Source organism: Poecilia formosa, unplaced genomic scaffold, assembly GCF_000485575.1.
Source record: "Poecilia formosa unplaced genomic scaffold, Poecilia_formosa-5.1.2 Scaffold55, whole genome shotgun sequence".
Lineage (NCBI taxonomy): Eukaryota > Metazoa > Chordata > Actinopteri > Cyprinodontiformes > Poeciliidae > Poecilia > Poecilia formosa.
This window is the reverse complement of record NW_006799994.1, coordinates 333093-357333: the sequence shown is the minus strand read 5'-3', so window position 1 is coordinate 357333 and position 24241 is coordinate 333093. Positions and strand designations below refer to the sequence as shown.

General features: G+C 41.0%; 1 protein-coding gene across 4 annotated transcripts in view; it reads left to right on the top strand.

Moving 5' to 3' along the window:
• The window catches only part of znf423 (zinc finger protein 423), a 181448-nt gene that overhangs the window by 76556 nt on the left and 80651 nt on the right, over window positions 1-24241 (top strand). For 2 of the 4 annotated variants that reach the window (XM_016672048.1, XM_016672047.1), the window contains 16 exons: window positions 2164-2341; window positions 3851-3975; window positions 4386-4467; window positions 4551-4626; window positions 4829-5109; window positions 5196-5473; window positions 6218-6604; window positions 7338-7519; window positions 8407-8946; window positions 9639-9786; window positions 10926-11468; window positions 12257-12441; window positions 13023-13438; window positions 14240-14456; window positions 16307-16391; window positions 21660-21680. In XM_016672048.1, coding sequence (XP_016527534.1) covers window positions 2164-2341; window positions 3851-3975; window positions 4386-4467; window positions 4551-4626; window positions 4829-5109; window positions 5196-5473; window positions 6218-6604; window positions 7338-7519; window positions 8407-8946; window positions 9639-9786; window positions 10926-11468; window positions 12257-12441; window positions 13023-13438; window positions 14240-14456; window positions 16307-16391; window positions 21660-21680 — 3744 coding nt within the window. The remainder of the gene's footprint in view (window positions 1-2163; window positions 2342-3850; window positions 3976-4385; window positions 4468-4550; window positions 4627-4828; window positions 5110-5195; window positions 5474-6217; window positions 6605-7337; window positions 7520-8406; window positions 8947-9638; window positions 9787-10925; window positions 11469-12256; window positions 12442-13022; window positions 13439-14239; window positions 14457-16306; window positions 16392-21659; window positions 21681-24241) is intronic. The other 2 variants (XM_007553161.2, XM_016672049.1) reach the window with 1 other exon arrangement.

Below are 24241 nucleotides of genomic sequence, written 5' to 3'. Positions count from 1 at the left end.
CATTCTTCTTGATTGTGCAGGAACCTCCACTTCCGCTTTTCAAATATGTGTTGTTGTATAACTGTGCATCTGTTTGCAGCCATTTTCACTTGCGAGTGTAAACGTTGAGTTGGGGGGGGTGGCCAGCAGCAGCTTATTTGGATTTAAAGTGACAGGAGACCCTAATGGCCCATAATGGGCAGAACTGAGCAGACTTAAATCTTCTTATCGAAGAACGACTTTGTGTAAAAAATGTGATGAATGTGTTTTATAGAGACCATAGACATATCCTAACCTGTTTAAGGAAGCCTGACAGGTCACCTTTAATGTTGATTTAGTGACTGGAGTCCAAACATGCCCCATCATCAGCCCTCCACCTCTGTGTTTAGATGTTTGCTTAAGTCCGTGAATTTATTTTAGAGCCTTGTTTTAAGGCTTCATGTTTGTGTTCCTTTAGCCTGATTTTTGAGCTCAGTGCCCCCTGCAGAGTTATATTTGCTCATCCCAGTGCCTTCATTTCTCCCAGCATATTTTAATCAAACAAATCTGTTTTCGTCGCCTCTCTGCACGCTGTGATGCAGCTCCCACTGAAACTTCACTGCAAAAACACAAAATCTTACCAAATATTTTTGATCTGGTTTTAGTTCAGCTATCTTAGTCCACTTGAAATTAGACAAAAATAACCTACAATTAACTTTTTAGCAAGATATAGAGGCTTGTTTTAAGTCAGTAAATTCTTAATATTGATGAAAAATATTATCAGTGAAATAATCTGCCATTACAACTAGTACATTTTTTATTATTATTAAGGAATTATTTTCTTAAAACCATATATCTTGTTGATAAGTTACTTATTAGTCAGAGTATTTATTTATATTTGCTCTAGAAACTAAATAAAAATACTTGGCAAGATTTTGTGTTTTTGCAGTGTTGCAGTATTAACTACACTTAACATAAGACAAAGCAACTTTTCTGAAAGATGTAGGAGCTTGATTTGTCAATAATCCCAAATTATTGATAAAAAAGTATTAGTTATAAGTAAAATAATCTGCCAATATTATAATATGTAATATGGCAAAATGTCTTGTTCCGCTGGCAGATTATTTCATAACAAGTAATTTTTTTATCAATATTTTAGGATTATTGACCTAAAAGCTCCTCTATCTTGCTGAAAAGTGACTTCTAAGTATTTTTTTTCTTGTGTAATAAAATATTAGCAGTAGAATTTAGACAAAAATTCTTGGTTAGATTTTGTGTTTTTGCAGTGTTCTCTGCTTCTCTTCTGTCTAATCTGACATTTCCTCCTTCCTCCATCCTGCCACTCCAGCGATTCTCTCTGTTTTTATTTGTTTTCTGGCTTCACTGATGCGACACTCAGATAACGCAGACGCTGCTCTCCTTTACATTTTCCAGGCGAACGTTAAATATCTTCGCCGCGCTGCTGCGGGGCGCACAAAGAGAAACAGAACAATATCAAGCATAATTCAGCCCACTCTTTTGTTGCATCCAATCCATTCTGAAGTGTCTATTAAAGGAGCTGTGGCCTTTCTGTCGCCTCCGTGCACGACTACGCCGGAGGGGGGGAGAGAGAGAAAGAGGAAAAAAAGAGCAGTGCATAATCTGGTATGTCTGACAGATAAAGGGAGCGAGTATCGCCATCTTTCCACTCTGTTCTGCTCATCTCCTAATCGTTTTTCTGACGTTTCAATCTGCCAAGGCCCTAATGAAAATATGATGAGGCGGATCTGCGGTCCTCGGGGATGGAGGGGAGGGATGGAGCGAGGGATGGCTGCAGAGGGAGGATGAAGGGAGAGAAAATACACTCTGTCCTTATTTCCGGGCTCCGGTGGGGATACATAGTTCTTGGAGCTTTCTATTTAGATGTTGCCACTGCAGGAGCGCATCTCTCTCCCTCTTTCTCTTCCTCTCTTTATCTCTGCCATCCTCATTTTTTTATGTATATTTATGTATGAATGTTTGTGTGTGACTAGGATAAATGTGTTTATTTTTTGATTATATCCTCCTATGAACTCCCACAGGCTTCTCCCTTTTGCCATCCAAGAAACATAAGACTTCTCCTTAATCATCCCACTTCGCCCTGCTTTACCCTCACTTTTCCTCTTTTTTTTTATGATCCTGCAGCTGTGAGTTAAACAACGCCTCCCCCTCCCTCCTTTCCTCTAGATGGCGACGATGACCCCGCCGGCCTGTCCTGGGTGCCCTCCTCGCCCTCCAGCAAGGACGTGGCGTCGCCCTCCCAGATGCCCGACGGCTGCTGCGACCTGGGCATGGCCACCGGCGGCGAGGAGGAGGGCGGCGCCGGCCTGCCGTACCCCTGCCAGTTCTGTGACAAATCCTTCAGGTATCTCCTCCGCATCTGGATCCCGCTCATGAATATCTGGGTGCTCATAAATAAGCTGCAGCCGCTTCGCTGTTATTTCCATAATAAAGTGGAACGCTAAGGCAACAGTAAAGGGAATGAGGTGAATACATTTCTCACCAGCGTCTCCGGAGACTCAGTCAAGAGCCATTTTAAGAACAGCTGTCTTACACACACTCCAGAGTCATCATCATTATTATTCCCCGTATTAATCGTTCTGCCGAGCTCACCTCCTTCTGTCATTCTTCAACACTCACGCCCTTGTTCCGCCGCGCAGAAGCAGCTAAACCCCTTCAACTTCTCGCACATTTAATGACATTTAATGGATTTTACTGGGATTTAAGCTGACAGATAAACTCATAATAATTATATATTTTAAATTTATCTGCTTAAAAAGCACACAGATAAACGAGGTGTGAATTTGCTTGAAGCCCTGCTTACTTGGATACCCCTAAAGAAAATCTAGTGTAAATAAATGTACAGCTGTAGAAGAGAATCAGGGACACCGAAAAAAAACTAATTCAGACTCTAATCTTTTGAAATCAAAAGCAAAAATAAAAAAAGTAAGAATTCTAAAAAAAAAATTACTTTAATCTCAGTAGTCTGATAATTTTTGAAAAGAAGAAAAATAATTCTAAACTTAATCTCAGACTTTTTTCTCAGAATTTTCACTTTTGATTTCAGAAGATTTAAGTCAGACTTTTGAGAAACAATCAGAATTTTTACTTTGATCTTAGAACACAGAGCAAATTCAGACTTAATTCTCAGAATTCTGATTTAGGCTGAGAATTCTGAAACTAATTCTAGAATTCTGATGAAAAAAATTATAAATCTGAAGTTAAAGTGACAATTCTGAGATTTATCAGAATTTTTTTCAGTGTCTCTAATCCTCTTCTGTAAACGTTATTAGAGTTTGTTGTGAAGTTTACAGCAGATTTGAGTTATGAAACAATTTTCCAAGCTTTAAACATTTAAATGAATCAGCCAAGAGACTTATGGGAACTCTGGAGGAGCTGCAGAGATCCACAGCTCAGGTGAAACGTAGCTATTAGAAATATTTGCAAGGAATTTTCCTCATTATATCCCTTCCAAAAAAAAAAAAAAAAAAAAAAAAAAAAAAAAAAACTTGAGCTTAAAGAACTTAAATAGCTTGACTTTTGTTACTCACCAAATCAATTTTAAATTAAAACTTGACATCAAGTTAGGCTGAGGCAGCAGTTAGTGGAAGTAACACTGCCACCTGTAGGTCGGAGGCAGCATCACTTAATCGCAATGATTTTGACTATTTTTGGAGAAAATTAGCAATAAACTCAAAATTATGCTTTAGATCTGTTGATTTTTGGTGAATTTCTGTGATAAAGGAATCACAAAAAACTGGAAGGATTGATTTATAAAAATCTATTATAAAAATTAAGTAGGAACATTTAGTTCCAGTGTTTAGGTTTATGTTAGCTAGGAACTGAAATAACTCCTGGTTCTGTCCGCTTTCAGCCGCCTGAGCTACCTGAAGCGACACGAGCAGATCCACAGCGACAAGCTGCCTTTCAAGTGCACATTCTGCAGCCGCCTGTTTAAACACAAGAGGAGCAGAGACCGCCATGTGAAGCTCCACACAGGTTCGTTCAAACGTCTCTGCAGCTCATTACTCCTTCTTCTCTTATTGGCTGAAGAGTCGTCATCAGGTGGACTGAGAGGCCCAAATATGGAAAAGATCCAATCAAGTATTAGAGTTACTGGGAATAGATTTATTAAACCTCAATTCTCCACCACTTGTTGAACATTACATACTTCTTTTTGTTACTTTCCCAGAACTGAAATCTGTCTTTACAGAAATCACTGAGCCTGAATGAGCTCCAGATTATTGAACAGATTGTTAATAAGTCAGATTTTATGCATTTTGCTTAAGCAGCCTTGCAGTAAGAATCAGAATTAAAAATCTCCTCTTTAACTTTTTTTTTTTTTGTTTTATTAAACATAAACTGACATGTTCCACCAGGAATCTCATCTTCAGTTTTATCGCCTGCAGGTGATAAGAAGTATAGCTGCCAGGAATGTGAAGCTGCGTTTTCTCGCTCCGATCACCTGAAGATCCATCTTAAAACACACAGGTAGTAGCATTAAAAACCTTTAAAAAAAAGTGTATTTCTGTTTCTTCAGTCTGATTTGTGGCTTATTGATTTTTCCTCTGCAGCTCCAGCAAACCATTTAAATGCTCAGTGTGCAAACGTGGCTTCTCTTCCACCTCATCGCTGCAGAGCCACATGCAGGTAAACGGCTTCATTTTCTCTAGAAATGCACCGATCCACTCTTTTCACTTCTGATACCGATATTTCAGGTTTAATATTTACCGATACCGTTTCGAAAAACAATGGTATTGGAACCGATATAGGTATTAATATTGGGTCGGTGCATCTCTAGTTGTCCTCCAAAGCGAACAGATGAGTGCATTAAAACATTCGGACCTTGCAGGCTCACCGTAAGAACAGAGAGCACCTGGCGCTGCGGAGCGAGAAGGACGGCGGGAAGAAGGGGACTGGCGGAGACGTGGACCTGGACCAGGACCTGTACATGTGCGATTATTGCGAGGAGACGTTCAGCCAGACGGACGAACTGGAGAAGCACGTCCTGACCCGACACCCACAGCTGTCCGACCGGGCCGACCTGCAGTGCATCCACTGTCCGGAGATCTTCCTGGACGAGGCGTCGCTGCTCACGCATATCGAAACGCAGCACGCCAACCGGAAGCACAAGTAACGGCAGCGTTCCGCGTTCTGAACGCTCCTGATAGGAGAATCGCTGCAGCTGGACCTCACTGTGGTTCTCCTTCCCCTCCCAGATGTCCGGTCTGCTCGGAGCAGTTCCCGTCCGTGGAGGACGTCTACTGCCACCTGGACAGCCACCGCCAGCCCGACTCGTCCAACCACAGCGCCGCCAGTCCCGATCCGCCGCTCGGAAGCGTGGCCTCCATGAGCTCGGCCACTCCGGACTCCAGCGCCAGCCTGGAGAGAGGCTCCACCCCTGACTCCACCCTGAAGCACAGCCAGAGCAGCGAACGAGGCCGCAGGAGGGGCGGAGACTCCGGGGAGGACGGAGCGATTAGTCTGGCCCATCAAGGTACTGGTACCATCAGCTGGGACCATCAGCACCCTCACAGGTCTGCCTGTAAAAGTCAACCCTCCACCTGGATCTGATCCAGAACGCTGCTGCTGGCGTTCTGACTAAAACCAGGAGGTTAGAGCACATCACCTGGTTCTACAGTCCTTCCACTGAGAGAATAGACTTTAAAATACTGATGTTAGTTTATAAATCACTGAACGGCTTACAAATATTAAAGATCTGCTGTTGTTACCTTCCAGATCTCTCAGGTCTTCTGGTTCTGGTTCTGCTCTGCATCTCCAGAACCAGAACCAAACATGAAGAAGCAGCTTTCAGCTTCTATGGGCCACAAATCTGGAACAAACTTCCAGAAAACTGCAAAACAGCTGAAACACTGAGGTCTTCTAGATCTAAACAACAAATCCACCTGTTTAAAGTTTTTGAAACATGATCAATGAAACATTAATCAACATTTTGATCTGTAATGACGACACTTGGAAAAATGTAATTTTTCCATCGTTGAGTTTTTGTCTTTTTATGATGTACAGCAAATTTCAGCTACTGCCTTGTAGCTGAAATTTGCTGTACAAATAAACTTGATTGATTGTTTTAGCAACTAAAACTGTTTAAGGATTAAGTGCAGGGAAGATACTGATTGCTCTTGCATACCTTCAAAAACCCCAATTTAATAGTAAATTATTGTGGAGAAACGTTTTCCTGCCAATGATTGACAGTGTTAATGTCCAGCTCTTGTTTCTGCAGGCTCAGGAGGGAGTTGGGCTAAGGTGACGTATTCGTGCCCGTACTGCTCAAAGAGAGACTTCCACAGCCTGGCCGTGTTGGAGATCCATCTGAAGACCATCCATGCAGACAAGCCGCAGCAGAGCCACACCTGCCAGCTCTGCCTGGAAACCCTGCCCACGCTCTACAACCTCAACGAGCACGTGCGAAAGGCCCACCGCGCTAGCGGCGGGAGTGTCGGCTCGGCGGCGGCGGCAGCGGCTTTCCCTCTGCTCCAGTTCACAAACGTCACGGCGTTTCACTGCAACTATTGTCCGGACATGTTTGGGGACATCAACTCCCTGCAGGAGCACATCCGAGTGTCCCACTGCCTGCCTGGGGGGATCATGGCAGGATCCACCACGCTAGGTCTGCTCACTCTGAAGCTAACGGCCTGGGTCTAAAACATCTGTCAGGATTACTGAGACCATCAGTCTGACCCTAACCCAAAAATTATGATGTTTATTTATAGCTGCCACTTAAAATAAGTCTTAAAAGGAATAAAAATAAAAAAATAAAATGTGATAAAACATATAAAAGCTAATTACAATTTTTTAAAAAGAGTGACTTTGGCAAATTAAACATTTTTATATGCTTTTTGTTGTATTTATAAGAAGAAAAATGAAATAAAATATTTATTTCAAACAAATAAAAATGTCAGACAAAAATAAAGTGAAGAAAATCATAATAATAAACAAACATAAAATAGCAAAATTTCTATATCCATTTCGAAAAAGAGTAGGAAGGCGACAAAGCTAGGAATAAAAATAAATAAGTAAAATAATAAAAAAAAACATAAAAAGCTAGATAAAATTAAAAGAGAAATAAAAGATTTTTATGTTTTTCATTATATTTATGAGAAAGAAAATGAATAATAACCCCCCTAATGGCTGTCTATAAACATGTCCTACATTATACATATTTACACATCTAATGTTTATAATTATACAAATCATTTGTACAATCCTATAAAATAGATTAATATTTGTAATTTAACTTTTGTAAAATGGGAATGGAAGATCATTTCCGCAGTATTGTTTTGCTGATAGTTAAAGTATTGAATGATTAAAAACTGATTTCTGACGTCCTGTCGCTCCTCCAGAGGGGAACCACGCCTTCTTCTGCAACCAGTGCTCCATGGGGTTCCTGACGGAGTCCTCGCTGACGGAGCACATCCAGCAGACGCACTGCACCTCGGCCACAGGAGGGGGGACGGCGTCGGGAGGAGCCGTGGCCAAACTGGAGTCCCCTGTCCTCCAGGCTGCGTCTCAGTCCTTCATGGAGGTGAGAATCTAAACACATAAGAAAACCTGACACCACCTTAATTCTCCTTTTTTTTGTTTTTGTTTTTATTTTTTGCAACTGAAATGCCAAATTTGAGTTTATCTGTTGTAGTAAATGTTTGATTTGAGCTCAGCTAAAGCTCATTGCTGAGTTGGCTCACTCATGAGTTAACTAAGCTAATTTAAGTTAGACTATTTATGTTAACGAGTAAGCTAACCTCATGTTAGTTTACATTAGCTAACGTGAGGTTTAGTAAGCCAAAAAGTCTTACTATAAGTGTTAGTTTTGTCTTATAATGACCAAAAATACTTTGTAAGATTTTGTGTTTTTGCAATGTAGGCTAAAGTTTGCTATCATTTGCATTTTTTGCTAACTTTGAGTTCTTTAGCTGCTCCTTTGTCTGTTATAAGCACGTTTTTAAGAATTTAGTTGAAATAGTGGATTAGTTAATTTGTTTATTTAGTTTTAGACGTAGGTTATTTTTAAATGACTTTTTTCTGTCGATCAAAGGGTGTTATTTTTTTCATAGGTTTAATTAAAGAAATGTGAACAAATTGTACTTCCTTCAGTTAAGAACCGAGAATGATTCATAGTTCAGAGTCAAGTGGCTTAATTAACACAAAAGCCTGAACTTAAAGGTCAAAACCACTTTAAAGATTACTGACGCTTTGGAAGGGAAAGGAGTTTAAAAATGACTCTAGATTTCTGCACAGCTCTAAAAACAAGCCGTCAAATCTAATTGTGATTTAAGGAGTGTGCTTGTTTATCTTCCTCCTGCTCTGCATATCTTTCTCCATTTCCTCTCTCCCTCCACAGGGACGCAGCGTTCACCGTTGGGGACTAACAGTGAATGCTGATTTTTATGAAAATGTATTTTCCATGTCCAGGTCTATTCCTGCCCTTACTGCACCAATTCTCCCATCTTCGGCTCACTCCTCAAGCTCACCAAGCACATCAAGGAGAACCACAAGAACATCCCGCTGGCTAACAACAAACGGCAGGCGAAGGTGGCTGACCTCAGCCCAGCCTCGTCCGACGTGGAGATCTCCTCTCCCAAACGCCACCGCCTGGGCGGTGACTCCACCCCGTCCCTGGGAAGCAACGGCGATTATCCCTGCAACCAGTGCGACCTCCGATTTTCCAGTTTCGAGGGTTTCCAGGTGCATCTGAAGTCTCACCTGGAGATGCTGCTGAGGCGCCAGTCCTGCCCGCAGTGCAACAAAGAAGACTTTGAGACGCAGGACGCGTTGCTGCAGCACCTCACGGTTCATTACACCACCACGTCGACGCAGTACGTGTGTGAAAGCTGTGACAAGCAATTCTCGTCCGTGGACGACCTGCAGAAACACCTGCTGGACATGCACACCTTCGTCCTGTACCACTGCACCCTCTGCCAGGAAGTCTTCGACTCCAAGGTCTCCATACAGGTAAACCACACACTGCCCTGCACAACATGGCCGCCGGACTCGCGCTAATGAGACGACAATAAAACCTCTAACGTCTTTCTATAACCAAGCCCTAAAAGATGTAGATTATAAAAAAAACATCTGCTGTATTTCTATTAAAAAAGAAATGTAATTAAAATCACACGTGAAAAAGTTTGTTGTCTTCTTTAGTTTTTAACGACAGCTTGCATCCATCAATGTTACACTGCTGCCAACTTGAGTTTTACTAGAGTCTGTACTATTGATATTGTTGTAATTTTATGGCTTTGTACATTGGTTATATCTAGGGTTTATAGGGACTTTCATTGTGTGTCTCATGATAATGTTTTATTCACTCACCTGGTCAGGGACTAAAGATGGAAACAAGCTAAACTAAATCTGAGACAAAGCATCTTTTATTAGTGTTTTTTGCACGTTGTCCCTATTTTAAATAAACTAATTAACTAAACCATTGCATGTTGAGGAAAACAGTCTGGAAAAGTCCAGAGAAGCATTTAATCTAAGTTTCATACTGGATTTCTTAAGTGTCCAGCAATAAAATCCTTTCCTCTGTAAGTCTGCTGCACAACTTTTGTATTTATGTTTCAAAATTTGATGAAAAGGTGGAAAATAGATTAAGGAAAAGTGGAAATTTAAAATGAAAACCCATGGATTTATGTCCCCCTGCCTTCCAGGTGCATTTGGCTGTGAAGCACAGCAACGAGAAGAAGCTGTTTCGCTGCACAGCCTGTGCCTGGGACTTTAGAAAGGAGGCAGACCTTCAGCTCCATGTCAAACATAACCACCTGGGTCAAAGGTCAGGCCTCCCTGGAGGACTCGCAGGTACACTCATATCTCTCTACACATTTTCTCTGTTTTGCTTTGACTCTCACACTTACTTTAGTATCTTTGGCCATATTTTCATTTTCAACCCCTTAAGAAGACAAAAACTGGGATTTCTACCATCTGATCCATCAAAAGCGGTTAAAGTTACTACCTTTGGCCGCTAAAGGAGCCGAAATGGCGAGTAGGTGTGAAGTAGAGGGCAGTGTGAGGCGGTTAGATTTATTTAAAGACCTTGGTTGTTCAACCTTCCAGCGCCGCAACCAAGTGTTTTTCCTCTAGTTTCTAGTGAAAATATCTTATTACACTTGAAATAAGACAAAACTAACTTACAAGTAACTTTTCTGCACAATATAGGAGTTTGTTTTAAGTCAATAGTTCCTTAATATTGATAAAAAAAAGTAATTGAAATAACCTGCTAGAGGAACAAGACATTTCCTATATTAAGCCAAAGTGACTTCTGTTACTGGCAGTTACATTTTTTGGGAATAAGTTAATGTTTTTTGGTGTCTGGAAAATGATCAGTTTCAAAAAACTACATATTATCAAGTCACATTTGACAGGCGCTGGTCCGTTACCTATCAACCCCAGTAGAGTTCTGCACGTTACTTAGCAACCCAAGCAGAGCTCCAGCATGCTTGGTCCGCTGGTTTTACCGATGTACAATGGCTGCTGGAAAAGACGTGTTTTGTTGTTGACTTATCATCCAGAAACCACTTGATGCATTCTTGTTGGTTGTGCTGGAGGCTCCACTTCTGCTTTTCAAAGATGTACGGTTACATAATTGCACATCTGTCTGCAGCCATTTTCACATGTGAATGTAAACATTGAGTTTGGCGGCATAACCAGCAGCAGCTTATTTGGATTTAAAGTGACAGACGCCCTAAAACAGCTCAGAATATGCAGAACCAAGTAGAATAAAATCTCATTATCTAAGAATAATTTTGTACAAAAATTAAAATGAACATGTTTTGCATAGACCATAGACCTGTCCTAACCTGTTCAAGGAAGCGTAACAGGTCACTTTTTAAGCATTCTGGATTCTGAAATCTTTCCTATCATGGGCTGAGAGGAGAGAAAAAGCATAACAGCGCACAGTAATCATAGTTTTGACGTTAACGAGGTGTTTCTTCCTGCAGGGCTGAAGCCTCGGAAGTGCATCTTCTGTGGGGAAACGTTCGGAACAGAAGTGGAGCTCCAGTGTCACATCACCACCCACAGCAAGAAGTTCACCTGTCGCTTCTGCGGCAAAGCTTTCCACGCCATCTCGCTGCTCGAGAGACACCTGCGGGAGAAGCACTGTATCTTCGACGGCAGCAACGGCGGTGGCACCGGCAGCAGTGGGAGTCAGAACGGGACGCCCAACGGCCTGGCTCAGACCTCCAAGCGGGGAGGAGCAGGAAGCGGCGCGGCGGCAGCAGCAGAGAGAGCGACGGTGGCGGCCGCCGAACAGGCCGACCTGCAGAACATCCTGCTGAAGGGCGGGGTGGTTGGGGGCGGGGGGTCGTCGCAGGCAGGCGACACGGCCAACAGTCATGAGGCGAGCGGCGGAGAAGAGGAGCTGGACAACTCCGAGCCCATGTACGCCTGCGACATCTGCGGCGCGGCATACACCATGGAGTCGCTGCTGCAGAACCACCGGCTGCGGGACCACAACATCCGGCCGGGAGAAGACGACGCAGGTAAAGCTGCCGTCCAGGTGGGAGGGCTGGACGAAATGTAAAATGCTACAAAGTCATTTTGGCTTAGTTTGTAGTGAAAGTCTCAATATTCTTAAAATAGAACTTAAAAGTGACTTTTCAACAAGATATAGGAGCTTGATTGAAGTCAGTGATTCATTAGATGAGAAATGTAAGTTAGCTTTCCCGTGTATTAAGACAGTTTTTTTTATTTTTTAGAAATAGCTAAAAAAAATTTCCACTTTGTTGCAGTTTCTACAATTGTTCTTCCCTGAGTTCACCTCATCAAGTCAAAACAGATTCTTAAGCCTTCAACCAATAAATGCAATTAAAATCTTTTGTAAAAATGTTATTTTTTGTAAAAATGTTATTTTTACAAAAAATTGGAGAAGAAATATCCTTGAATCATTTCATATGAGTCCATATTGATAATTACTGGTTCATTTTTTGTTTTAAATATCTGAAATGCAGCCTAACTGGTGGCGTAACTTTTCCTTTATTATCCATCGTTTTCACACTGCATCGTTGTTTTCTTTTATTTTCATGACGGAATCTTAAAGTGCTGCTGCGCCAGTCACGCCACACATTGTTGCTAGGCAACCAAAAAAGGACTGAGTTGCTAGGTAACCAAGGAGAATGAGAGTTAGTTGATTCTACCAACCTTCAGTGAAATTTTTGCTTATTCTCCCTCATGTGTTGTCTACTGATATTGATCTTGTGTTTAGTGCGATATATATTGTTTGTACAGGATCAGATTTTTATTATTTTTTTTGTTTCTTTCTGTTTTCCAGGTTCCAGGAAGAAGAAGGCAGATTTCATCAAAGGGAACCACAAGTGCAACGTGTGCTCCAGGACGTTCTTCTCTGAGAGCGGGCTGCGTGAGCACGCTCAGACGCACCGCGGCCCCGCCAAACACTACATGTGTCCCATATGTGGGGAGCGCTTCCCGTCTCTGCTGACTCTCACTGAACACAAGGTACAAACTGATCTGCAGCTCTGGGTCTGTGTTTCAGTCCAGTAAACGTTTGTTTCCTTATTGAAGAATGCTGAGAGGTTGCAGTACCAGCTCTAAGCTGTTTATTTTCCTCATACTAACTTTTTAAAGGTTTTATTTAGTGGGTGAATTTTTGAGATGGATACATATTATTATTAATGACATTTCAGACTGGATGAAGTGTCTGATGACTTTCCCATCAGATTGGCCAGTCATGTTTTAGGCTGCATTCACACCAGCCCTGTACTGTCCAACCAAAACAAACACAAGAGTCCAACGATAGCGGGAGAAATGACAAACGAGAAATCCTACAATCATTAAAATCTGACGCCACTTATGTTTTCTGAAGAAGGACGCTGCTCTCAGTGTCTTCTTCAGAGGTTTCTGTTGTTTCCTTCTTGGTGCAGCGCCCCCACAGGCAAGGATGGGAACATGTTTACAATTAGTTGGGTTTGTTTGACTCAGTGCAGTGTGAAAGCTTCCAGCCCTGGATTTCTCCAATCTAATAATAGTTTCTGTTTTCTGACCTTCTGTCTGCATGCTGTGGGTCACTCTTCCTCCAGGTGACCCACAGTAAAAGCCTGGACACAGGAACCTGTCGGATCTGCAAGATGCCCCTGCAGAGCGAGGAGGAGTTCATAGAGCACTGCCAGATGCACCCCGACCTTCGCAACTCGCTCACCGGCTTCCGCTGCGTCGTCTGCATGCAGACCGTCACGTCAACGCTGGAGCTGAAGATCCACGGCACCTTCCACATGCAGAAGCTTTCCTCTGGCTCGGCGCTGGGGGGAGCCGGAGGCGGCAACGGCGGAGTGGGCGCAGGCAACGGCTCAGCCTCCTCGTCCCCCAACGGGCAGCTGCAGCCGCACAAGCTCTACAAATGCGCCTTCTGCTTGAAGGAATTCAAGAATAAAGGGGATCTGGTGAAGCTGGACGTCAACGGGCTGCCTTACGGCCTGTGTGCCAGCTGCATGAGCAGGTAGGAAGGGAGATCACCAACCCAGTTTAACTATAAATCAAATGAGAATTCAAGCATTCTCACTTCTTAAGATTTTATTTCTCTTGATTGTTATTCCGTCTTCTGTACGATTTTCTGTGCATAATCAGTTCTTCATACTTCAACTGATTTCAACTATTTATATGTCGAAATGTTCAGCTTTTTCTGGAGAATTCTCATGTATTTTTTTGTATTTTCATCTTTTATACTTTTTGTACTATTTCAACTTTCATGCAAATTTTGGCTCAACTGAAATGCACTGAAGTTCTTTGGAATTTCACAAAATTTAGCAAAAACTTTGTGCCGTTTCACAAGCTACTACTTCTGCCTACTTCAACCTAGAAACTCCATTCGAGTTTTACGCTAGTCACAAGATGTTAGTCTATCTTGAAATGATTCGGCTTTTTGATATCTCCTACGGTTTTTCTAAAATCGCTATTTCAGTTTTATCAGATTTTGGAGGGTTTTCAGTTTTACAGTGTAATGAGGGAATTCTTCACCTGACAGTGCGCCCTCTAGTCACTGACACTTTACTGATTTTTCACAAACAAAATGCTGCTGTTCGTACAAATTTCACTCTAGAGAAATACTTTATGCATCAAAACGTACGCATGAGTATCTGTTTTGAGAAAATATATGCGTCATTAAAGTAGGTTTTACGGTTTTCTCTCAAACTCTTCCTGCAGACATGTCACCATATCTTTCATCAGATTAGCATTCTTACGTCTGTTTTGCTAAGTACCGCCATTTTTCATGTTATAATATGATGTTTAATCCACTCAGGGGGACGAACGGCCAGAGTCCCAGCCAGAGCGGAGGAGCAGTGACGCCGGGGGACACTCCAGCAGACAAGGCCCTGACCGGGCTGAGGTGTCCGGAGTGTGGCGTGAAGTTTGAAAGCGTCGAGGATCTGGAGAGTCACGTCCAGACGGATCACCCTGAGGTCAGCCCCGAAACCAGCGCAGCGGGAAAGAAGGCCGAGGCTTCGCCTGCACCCAAGGTGAGACGGAAACTGTGGAGAATTACAGTTAGAATTCTGGTCTTTCTTCTCATAATTCTGAGATTAAGGTAAAAATGACAGAAAAAAAATCATTATTCTGAACTTGCAATCAGAATTCTGGAAAAAAAAAGGGTCACATTTCTGAGAAAAATAGCAATAATTGAGAGATTAAAGTCAGAATTTGGAGAAAAAAGTCAAAAATCTTCTTTTTTCTCCTTTGATCCTCATCCTCTGCTGGTAAGATGTTTGTTGCCGGTAACCTCTCAGCAGAATCCCTCCCGTTCAGTGTTTGATACGTGAGCAGGAGTCAGCAGATGGAGACGTTTCTGGGAGAGCGGCAGACAGTTTGTGTTTGTGTCGGGCGTTGCTGTGTGTTCCCGCAGCGGATGTGTGTGCGCACGGCGTTGTGTGTGTCAGCCGGGCCCCAGCGGCTCCTGCGGCTGGGCTGTGCTGCTGCATTGTGGGAGCTGTTCACTCTACTTGATATTGACAGTCAGGCTCCCCGGGACCTGCCGCTGTGTTTCTGAGTGTGTGTGTGTGTGTGTGTGTGTGTGTGTGTGTGTGTGTGTGTGTGTGTGTCAGTTCCCAGGGACTCCCTGTCTTACCTACACCTTTGTTTCTGCTTAGTCTAACAGCACAAAGCAGACAAAGTAGGATTTTCTGAGTGTGTGTGTGTGTGTGTGTGTAGTGACTGTAGCAGAGTGAAGCAGCAGAGGGAAAGTGGAAGTGGGGCCTTTGTGTATTTTGTATGTGTTTGTGCATGAGTGATCGCTGTGTGCAGTGAATGGATAAGCAGAGCTGCTCCTCAGCTCTCATTTCTGTGACTCATCCTGGATTTTCTGCATCTTTCTTTCTCTCTTTTGTTCAGTCATCTTTCCTAAATGTTTTCATTACATTATTATTATTATTCTTTATTTCTCGCTGTTTCTGCAGCTGTTGAGCATCTGAAACATTGCTTTTTCCCCCAAAACTTTTATCAAAACAATTACAACCAAAACAGGGGCAAAACGCAGAGTTATTACCTTGTTTTATTATGATCTTGGTTAGCTGCTATGTTTTGTTTTCAGCTTCAGTCATCACAGTTAGAAACTAGAGATCGGGCTGAAATCTGGTTGTTGTGATGAACTCTGACCTGAACATTCAGAGTCACATAAAGACAGTTGCAAAGACGGCCTTCTATCATCTGAAGAACATTTCCAGGATTAAAGGACTAATGTCACAGCAAGATCTAGAGAAACTAAGTCGTCCATGTGTTTATCTTTAGTTGGATTAGCTGCATTCTCATTATAGATGTGTGCAAAATTGTATCAATATTCCGGTAATAATTTTGCAGTTGTGGTTTTTCCATTAAATAAGAAATGCAATAAAAATCACACGTGAATACGTTGGTTCACACGATAAGTCATAATCCTCCTACCACTTCCTGTGATCTTTTCTTCGTCTTTTCCGCCAGCAGTAACTTCTGCTTGTTGATCACATGATTCGTGTGATGTGCAACAAGTGTTCGAAAAACCACCTCATCGGAGCGCAAAAACCAGTCACTCAAATGTTTGGACAAATCTTTGTTCAAGATTTACACCTGAAATCTGGACCAAACTACCAGAAAACTGTTAACCAGCCGAAACACCGTCTTCCTTTAAATCAAGACTAAAACCCGCCTGGTTACAGTTGCCTAATTGGATCACTGATCAACATGTTTGATGCATTATTGCTTGGTGATTTTGATGACATTTGACTGAATGTCATGTTTATCGCTTGTTTCATAATTGTAAAACTGTAAGCACTTTGAACCACCTTGTTGCAGAAATGTGACTCATTTTGATTGGTGTCTTTTGTGTTTTCTATTCTAGAAAAAGACCTACCAGTGTATTAAATGCCAAATGACGTTTGAGACGGAAAGAGAGATCCAGATCCACGTGGCTAATCACATGATCGGTGAGTAAAACTGCTTTCTTTTTAACGTGTGTGTTCTGGCGTTGCGTCATCTCCGTGTTGGTTCTGTGGCGCTCCAATGCGAATATTTTCCCCTGAAAGCACATGAAACACACTCATACATGTTCAGAACAGACAAACTGGCTATTTGTCATTTGTTGGTTGTGCGATGGAGCTGCTGTTCATCTTCTACCTTCTGAGAGGTTGAAATTGTTGATGTTTTCACCTCAGATGCTAATAGGAGTTGATTTGTTCCTCGGTTGTTGTGTTTATTTGTTGCCTAGGTTGCGTTTGCATTAAGCAATATAAGTGCACAGACTTTCAGAGACTTGATTAATTGTGGGAAAAGGCTCTAAAGTTTTGCTCTCATTGTTGCCGAGCAGCACAAGTTAAGCTAAAACCTTCCTTGTGGCTTGGATGTTCTGTTAGAAACCTCCTGCGGGACTCTTATTATTTTTTTCTCTGCTCACCACTAATTTGCTGCCTTAGCATCCCTGTCGTCATGGAGATTAACGAGGTGGACTCTCGAGTTGTTCTGGAGGAAAAAATGCTCTGCTCGCCCACCCTACACACACACAGACACGCACACGCAAACTCATGCACACACACCTGACAGGTAGAGGCGCTGATGCACTCCGAGGGGCTGCGAGTGTGTGTGTCTGAGTTTTCCAAGTCGGCTCTGATGCAGCTGCAGAACCTCTTACTTCACACACACACACACACACACACACACACACACCAGATGGGATTTTAGGTATTATCAGGTCTCCCATAATTGCTGCAGTATTGCTATGAATAGTAAAAAGCTGTTGGTGAACCAGTTCTTTTTGGAGCTTATTCGAATTACAGAAAAAGACGGGAACTGAAACTCAGTAAAAGTTAACGTTAGTTGGTCCTGAAGACGAGACAGAGGAAGATCTGCTGCTGCCATATTTGTTTTTAACAACAAAAAATAACTTTGGGCACAAAAGTTAATAACATGTAGTGTTAGAAACCATTTTTGGTTGAAAGCTTTTCTAAGGTGTGACTTATTATTGTCAAAATGTTCATGACCCCATTATCATGGCTGGGTGGATGGATTTTATATATAAATAAACAGAACCTCTGTTACTGAAAATGCTTGTCAGTCTTTTTGTAGCATTACTTTGCTGAGATGCTTCCTAATTCCTGAAGTCCTGTTTCAGGTGCTTTCCTGCTACTTTCTGGGTGAGGAGGAAAACTGTGTTTGACCTGGAAATGCTAATGAAGGGAATTATTAAACCTGAAAGAGGAAGACGTTAATTATCAAGTCCTTTTGTTCTCTCGGCTGCAAGGAACTTTTAGTTGATGTTATGAGCAGAAATTAATGTGCAGCTTCATTTACAACACAAAACTAACTAAGGGTCAAAAGGTTAAAAAAGTAAGTTATGATGTAGAAATACCAGAAAACATCTAGTAAGCTTCAGACCATCTTCAGATAGCTGGGATGTCTTTTAGTCTGGGATTTCAGGAGGATAATTCAGAGCAAAGCTACAGACTGTTTATATAGGTCTAAATATTCAGCTCTTGATGCAAACAATGCAATTTTGGTATTTTCCTTTCAGACACATTATTTTTATGCAGTTAAAAGTTAATTGGTTCACCAGCTTGGCAGGAATGCTGTGTGTGTTTATGTTTGTATGCTGGTATAATGGTGCAGAAGATGCAACAACTTCATGGTGGGAATGTTTCTGATCTGGTCCAGTTCTGCTCATTATTCTGCTTTACCGATTCGCCTCAATTTTTTCTCGCTCAGTGAAAAATTTCTGTCATAAATCATTGTCATAATCTCTTTTTATGTATCAATTTTTGAAATAATAACATATTCAGCAGTATTTAATTTTCATTCGGTTTAATTAATATACAACAAACTGAACAGAGAATCTGCAGTTTTGAAATCGGGGAACATTTCTCCAACTGAAGTGATCAGGAGTCGGTAAAACTCTCTGAAAGATGAGTTTCTTGTTCTGCAGGTTTTCTGTTCTATCCTGCAGCAGCGGTTTAGCTGCTCCAAAGCCTCCATAACGTGCTGTTAGCTCCCAGGTAGCGAGATGCATGGAGTCTAGTCAGGTGTGTGAATTACAGTTTGTCAAAATGACTGCTGGCCTTCAGTCACTATTTTAAAAAATATTTGGTTAACGCCTCCCCTGTTCCAGCCTTACATCTACCTCCTCATGGTTCTTTTAGTTACACCATCACAACCAACTAAGTGACACAAATCATAGAGGATGAATATCAGAACTTATTTTTATTCCCTTATTCACTTTTTTGACCAACTAATTTATTTCTAGATTTATTCTCCTCCATTTTACTCGTCACCATGTCTCTAAAAAACAAAAAATAATAAAGACGTCTTTTAGATGCAAAAAGTCCATTTTGTAAGTGACCCTGGAAAGTAACTGCATCCCAAAAATCTGTCTCAATAATATCCAATCAACATGAATAATAAAAGATTATATTTTAATTCTCCAATCCATATTTTTTGATGAACTAGATGTATTTGAACTTTGATTTGACACAAATGTAATGTATTATTCTACTTTTCTCATCATCATCCTACTCAAAAATTGAAATAGAAGAATTATTTAGAGGCAGAAATCTAATTTTGCTTATGGATCACAAACATTTACTTAGGCTAAAATCTCCTTTATTATGTCAACAATACCTCAAATAACTTTTATATATAATTTTCTGATAACTCTAATACCTTGTGCTTCTGTGTAAAAGTTTTTAATCGTCTCTCAGTTTTTTCTTTTTTCCATCTGATCCGAACGGTTTTCCTGTAAACTTTTCCTGATCTTTTGTTCTTCCGGGTTTCCTGAATGAAACAGGAAAAAAAAAGAAACGGAAGGTGGTTTAAAACTTTTGCTCAGTGTTATATTTATTCTGAATTATTCTGATGATCAAGGGCCCACACACTGATCTCACTTCATCTTCAAAGTGGGGTCCTTAAATTGCTGCTGGTTCCCAGTTCAGATTCCCCCTGATTGGACCGTCACGCCCCGTGTGTGTTCTCCCTACCTCCGGCTCCGATGTTAATTAAAGCACCATGAGGCCTTTGCTCCGAAACCAGGAGAGAAGAGCCGCTCAGCCACAGGAGGGGAAGGAGGCAGGAAGGTTGAAAGCAGCAAAATGAGCAAAAAAAATCTGTTCCTGAACCAAGTTTTTATTATAAAAGTTTCAATTAATTTTTTTTGTTCTTTTCTGAGACACTTTGCTTCTTCCTGTGTTTCTACACTTGTTCACTCTGGACTTCTTGGATCGAGAAAGTAATTTCTACCTGCAGCTAAATCAGGTTTCAATTACACTTTTGGAAATCTGTGGAATATACTTCTTCTTGTTTGCAGCAAACATCTATTTAATTATCATTAGCAAACAAACAACGAGGCATTTCTCTGCATTTATGGCTACAATAAACAGTAGAACATGTTTACACTGCAAAAACAAAATCTTACCAAGTATTTGTATCTAGTTTTTAGTGCAAATATCTTAGTTCACTTGAATTAAGACAAAACTAACTTATAAGTTACTTTTCAACCATAAATAAAAGCTTGTTTTAAGTCAATAATTCTTTAATATTGATGAAAAAGAACTATAGGAAATAATCTACCAGTAGTAATCTACCCATATTACTATAACTTGTATTTGGGAAAAGCTGTCTGGTTCCACTGGAAAATTATTTGTCTTATAAATAGAACTTTTTCATCAATATTAAGGAATTATTGACTTAAAATAAGCTCCCATTTCCTCCTGAAAAGTTAGTTTTGTCTTCAAGTGTCCTGAGAGATTTTCACTAGAAACCAGATCAGAAATACTTTGAAATTTTGTGTTTTTCAGTGCAGTTATAGCTGCAGCAGTAATAATTATAAATCATGAACGGTTGGGTTTGTTTGGGTTCTGGACGACCGAGCGGTTCCTGGACTTTACTGGATGAGAGGAAGAGGAGAAGACGAAGGTGCTCTACAGACATTGATGGACGTAGTCTGTGAAAATGAACGAGACATGCAGTTTTTTTTATTCTTTTGCATATTGCAGCTGCTGAAACAGATCAGCTAATTTTCCAGAGCAGCAGCTGTAACAGTTTCATCATCTGCTCTCCTAAATTTGATAGATTTTCTTTTGGGGTAGCGACACAGCGCGCTGATATGTTTCGTTCTCCTCTCTCCTCTCACCTCTCCCTGTCACCGTATGAACATGTATATTTGTTCCTTCGTCTCTCCGGACTGTGTCGCAGTGATTTCTGGCAGCCTTTATTGTTTTCTGCTGTGCAGCTGCACATCATGAAGTAGTTCCCTCCCTGTGTGACGGTGTGAGGCGGTGAGACGGATCACCGAATGTGCGTTGTTTCTGTTTCCTGGACGACAGTCAGGAAGCGAAAATGGGCTGTTGGTTTTTAAAGCCTTGTTGTGTCAGAAGCTGTTTGAAATGATGCACTGAACACATGCATTTCCCTTAAATAAAGTCGTCAACAGCAGGTTTGAAATGTTGCATGCGGCCGCTAATGCTTTGTTAATCACCTCGGTTAAGATTTCACAGCATGAAAACGACACATTTAGAAGCACAAACAGAACAGTTCCGTTGCTCAAAATGAGATGTTCACTTTATCCATGAAACCATTTTTTTTAATCTGTTTTTTACATTTATTATTCCCTTATTGGTTCTTATAATCAGTAATGTTGGATTTCAGCTAGTTTTGCTGTAGGAATCACCTAACCTCAGATCAAAATCATCTGAGATCAGACCCAAAACCCGAACCAAAGACCCACAGCCTGACTTTATTTAACATCTACGGAGAATTTGTAAAACATTTTGTAAACTTGATTGGAAGCTTCTATTTAACAGGCTTTAAACACTTAATAATAGGCTAACAGTTGTTATTCTGATTCTCTCGTTTATGTCCCAGATAAACAAGGAGTAAATTAAAACTAGAAAGCCTGGATCATTTTGCTTTTGTTTGAAAAAATACTTTGATTTCTGCATGAATAAATACAAAAAAGTAGCTCTGAAGACTCAAGAAACACACATTTCACCCTAAAGCCAACAAAAGAATAACAAAACATGACCAGCAGTGTGTTAGTTTTGTTTATTTTCTTCAGCGTAACGATGAAAAATGTTTTCCCTGATTGACTGGTGAGCTGCGTTGTCTGTAACACTGCTTCCTCCTCTCCCCTCCCACCTCATTCACAGCACATTTTACTAATCCTGGTCATTCTCTCCTCCGTTCTCCCCCATCCCCACCTTGGATGGCCATAGACGAGCCCACCTGTCAGCAAGGTTTGTCCGCTTTCTGTCTATTAGCTCACTCTGTGAGCGAGGCAGCGCTGCTGTCTCTCTGCCTGCTCATCACCATGAACATTACCCTCCTATAAAGAAAATGCAGAAAATTTTACCACACCTTTATTTCTTCTTTACATTTTCATACCAAGCAGACAAATCCATGAAACTAGGGATGCAAACAATAAATTAACTTATGATTAATTGTCACTTATGGTTTATCAGATTAGAATTTGATCGTTTCACTAATAACATCCGCTTAGATCTTATTTCAGTGTTGCAGTTTGGCCTCCACCCAGAGGAGGGCGCAGCTGGCAATCTCTAAGCAGAGCCAGTTGATACAGAAACAAAGATGGTGGGGCCATACCAGAATGGGAAAGAAAAAAAGGTCCAAACAGAGTCCGGTGTGGGATGCAAAATGCACTTTGTGTGGTTTTGTTTAGCAATATAAACACTCAACAAGCTCCTTCAGTTTCACAAGGTTTTTTTTATTTTTTTTATTTTATCCAACATATTATAAACTGTTTATTCTTTTTTGTTAGGGTAATACAGTCAACTCTTTTCACTGCAAAAACACAAATTTGAGTTTTGTCTTGCAAAAACAAAAATCTCACTAAGTATTTTTGATCTAGTTTCTAGAACAAGATCTTAATACACTTGAAATAAAGCAAAAATAACTTACAATAAACTTTTCAGGAAGATGTGGGAATTTATTTTAAGCCAATAATTCCTTAATATTAATGAAAAAGTTCCACTGTCAGATTATTGAACTTTTAACAAGACATTTTTCCCTTCCTCTCAGTGAAATAACCTGCCAATGGAACTTTTTCATCAATATTAAGGGACTATTGACCTAAAACAAGCTCCTATATCTTGGTAAAAAGTTATTTGCAATCTCATTTTGTCTTACTTTAAATGCACCAAGATATTTGCAGTAGAAACTATACCAAAAATTATTTGGTGAGAATTTTGTTTTTGCAAGACAAAACTCAGGTTTTCCAGAAAATGGCTGCTTATCAAATAATTGCTAATCGATAGATAAGACAAATCAACTTCAGATTAACTCATTAATTGATAACTTGCATCCCTAATAGAAACAGCTCAGAAATCCTGGAGAACTTCAGTTCTGATCCACTGCTTGGAAAGAAAATGCAAAGGAATGAGGAGCACAAACTATTAAAAAGAAACTCAGATAAAATCCAGATTGTCGTAAAATCCAGATTGCATGGTGTGCAGTCAGCAGATTCCTGCAGAATACATCCTGAAATTGTTTTAAAGAGACAGAGATTTTAATGTGACACATCTTGCACACTTAACTCCCCTCACCTCCCCATTTACCCGATCCCTGCTGCTGGCTGCATGCTCCATTGTCCTTCATACACGCACACACACACACCCACACACACACACGTGCACACAGCTGCCTTGGAGGTATCGAGTGGCCACTCACCTGTATCTAAGTGCTCCCCATGGACTGTGGTGGCTAATGATGTGTCCTCAGCATGAGTTTTACTTACCTATTTAGATCAGTGCACAATAATAACTGGAACTCACATTCCTCATATGTTTCTGACGTTCACTTTTGGAGTAACGGAGCAAATTTCTGTCTAAAACCCCAAACAGCCTCCTGAGAATCAGCTGCTCTGCGACCCTGGAGTCCGACTTTATCAGGCATCGAATCATCTCTGTTTGCTTTTTTGTTTTGTACCTGGAGGTTGCATTTTTTCGCTTTCTATTAGCCTCCAGTCAAATCTGTGATGCGCCCGACTGCTAATGTCGGTGTGCTGTCTAAGCAGCGGTCCCGCGGGTGGTGGCTGAGCCGATGTGTGTCTGTGCGCGCCGCTAAGTGCACACACCTATCGGTACGTACGTTGATGCGGCTTTGGTCTGCTTACTTTGTGTCACTGAAGACTTAATGAGGCGAATAAGAAGCTTTTAGAGTCAGTGGAGGTGGATAATGTGGTTTAAGGCCCACTCATGTATGAGTGTGTGTGTGTGTGTTGGCCACCAGCTACAAACATGGCTTCTCGTTTCTGCCCTGCTGCACTCCAGCTAATAAGACGGTGGCTGCTCTGCTGTTGGTGTGGAAGATCAGACTCTGCAGCAGAAACAAACGCAGCATAACTCAGCCTGTCTGTGGGGGCAGAGGGAGGAGTCAGCTGGTTTCCTAGATTTACAGGCGTAACATTATGACCACTGACAGAAGGGAAACCACTGGTTGCATCTCCACATGGACGGGATCTGGAAGCAAAAACACAAAAATCTACCAAATTTTTTTGTTTATTTTCAAATGTAAATATCTTATTACACTTGAGATAAGACAAAACTAACTTAAAAGTAACTTTTCAGACACATATAGAAACTCTTTCAGACAAATAATTTCTTAATATTGATGAAAAATGGAATAAGCGATATTCTTGTTTTAGGCAGCTTTCATGTGATATATTTATCATGGCATAATAATGCAAGAACACATTCTCAATGATCAACAAACTTTAAAATCTAATGAACATTTAACACTGGAACTGGAAGACATTTTAAATATCCAAAACAAATTAACA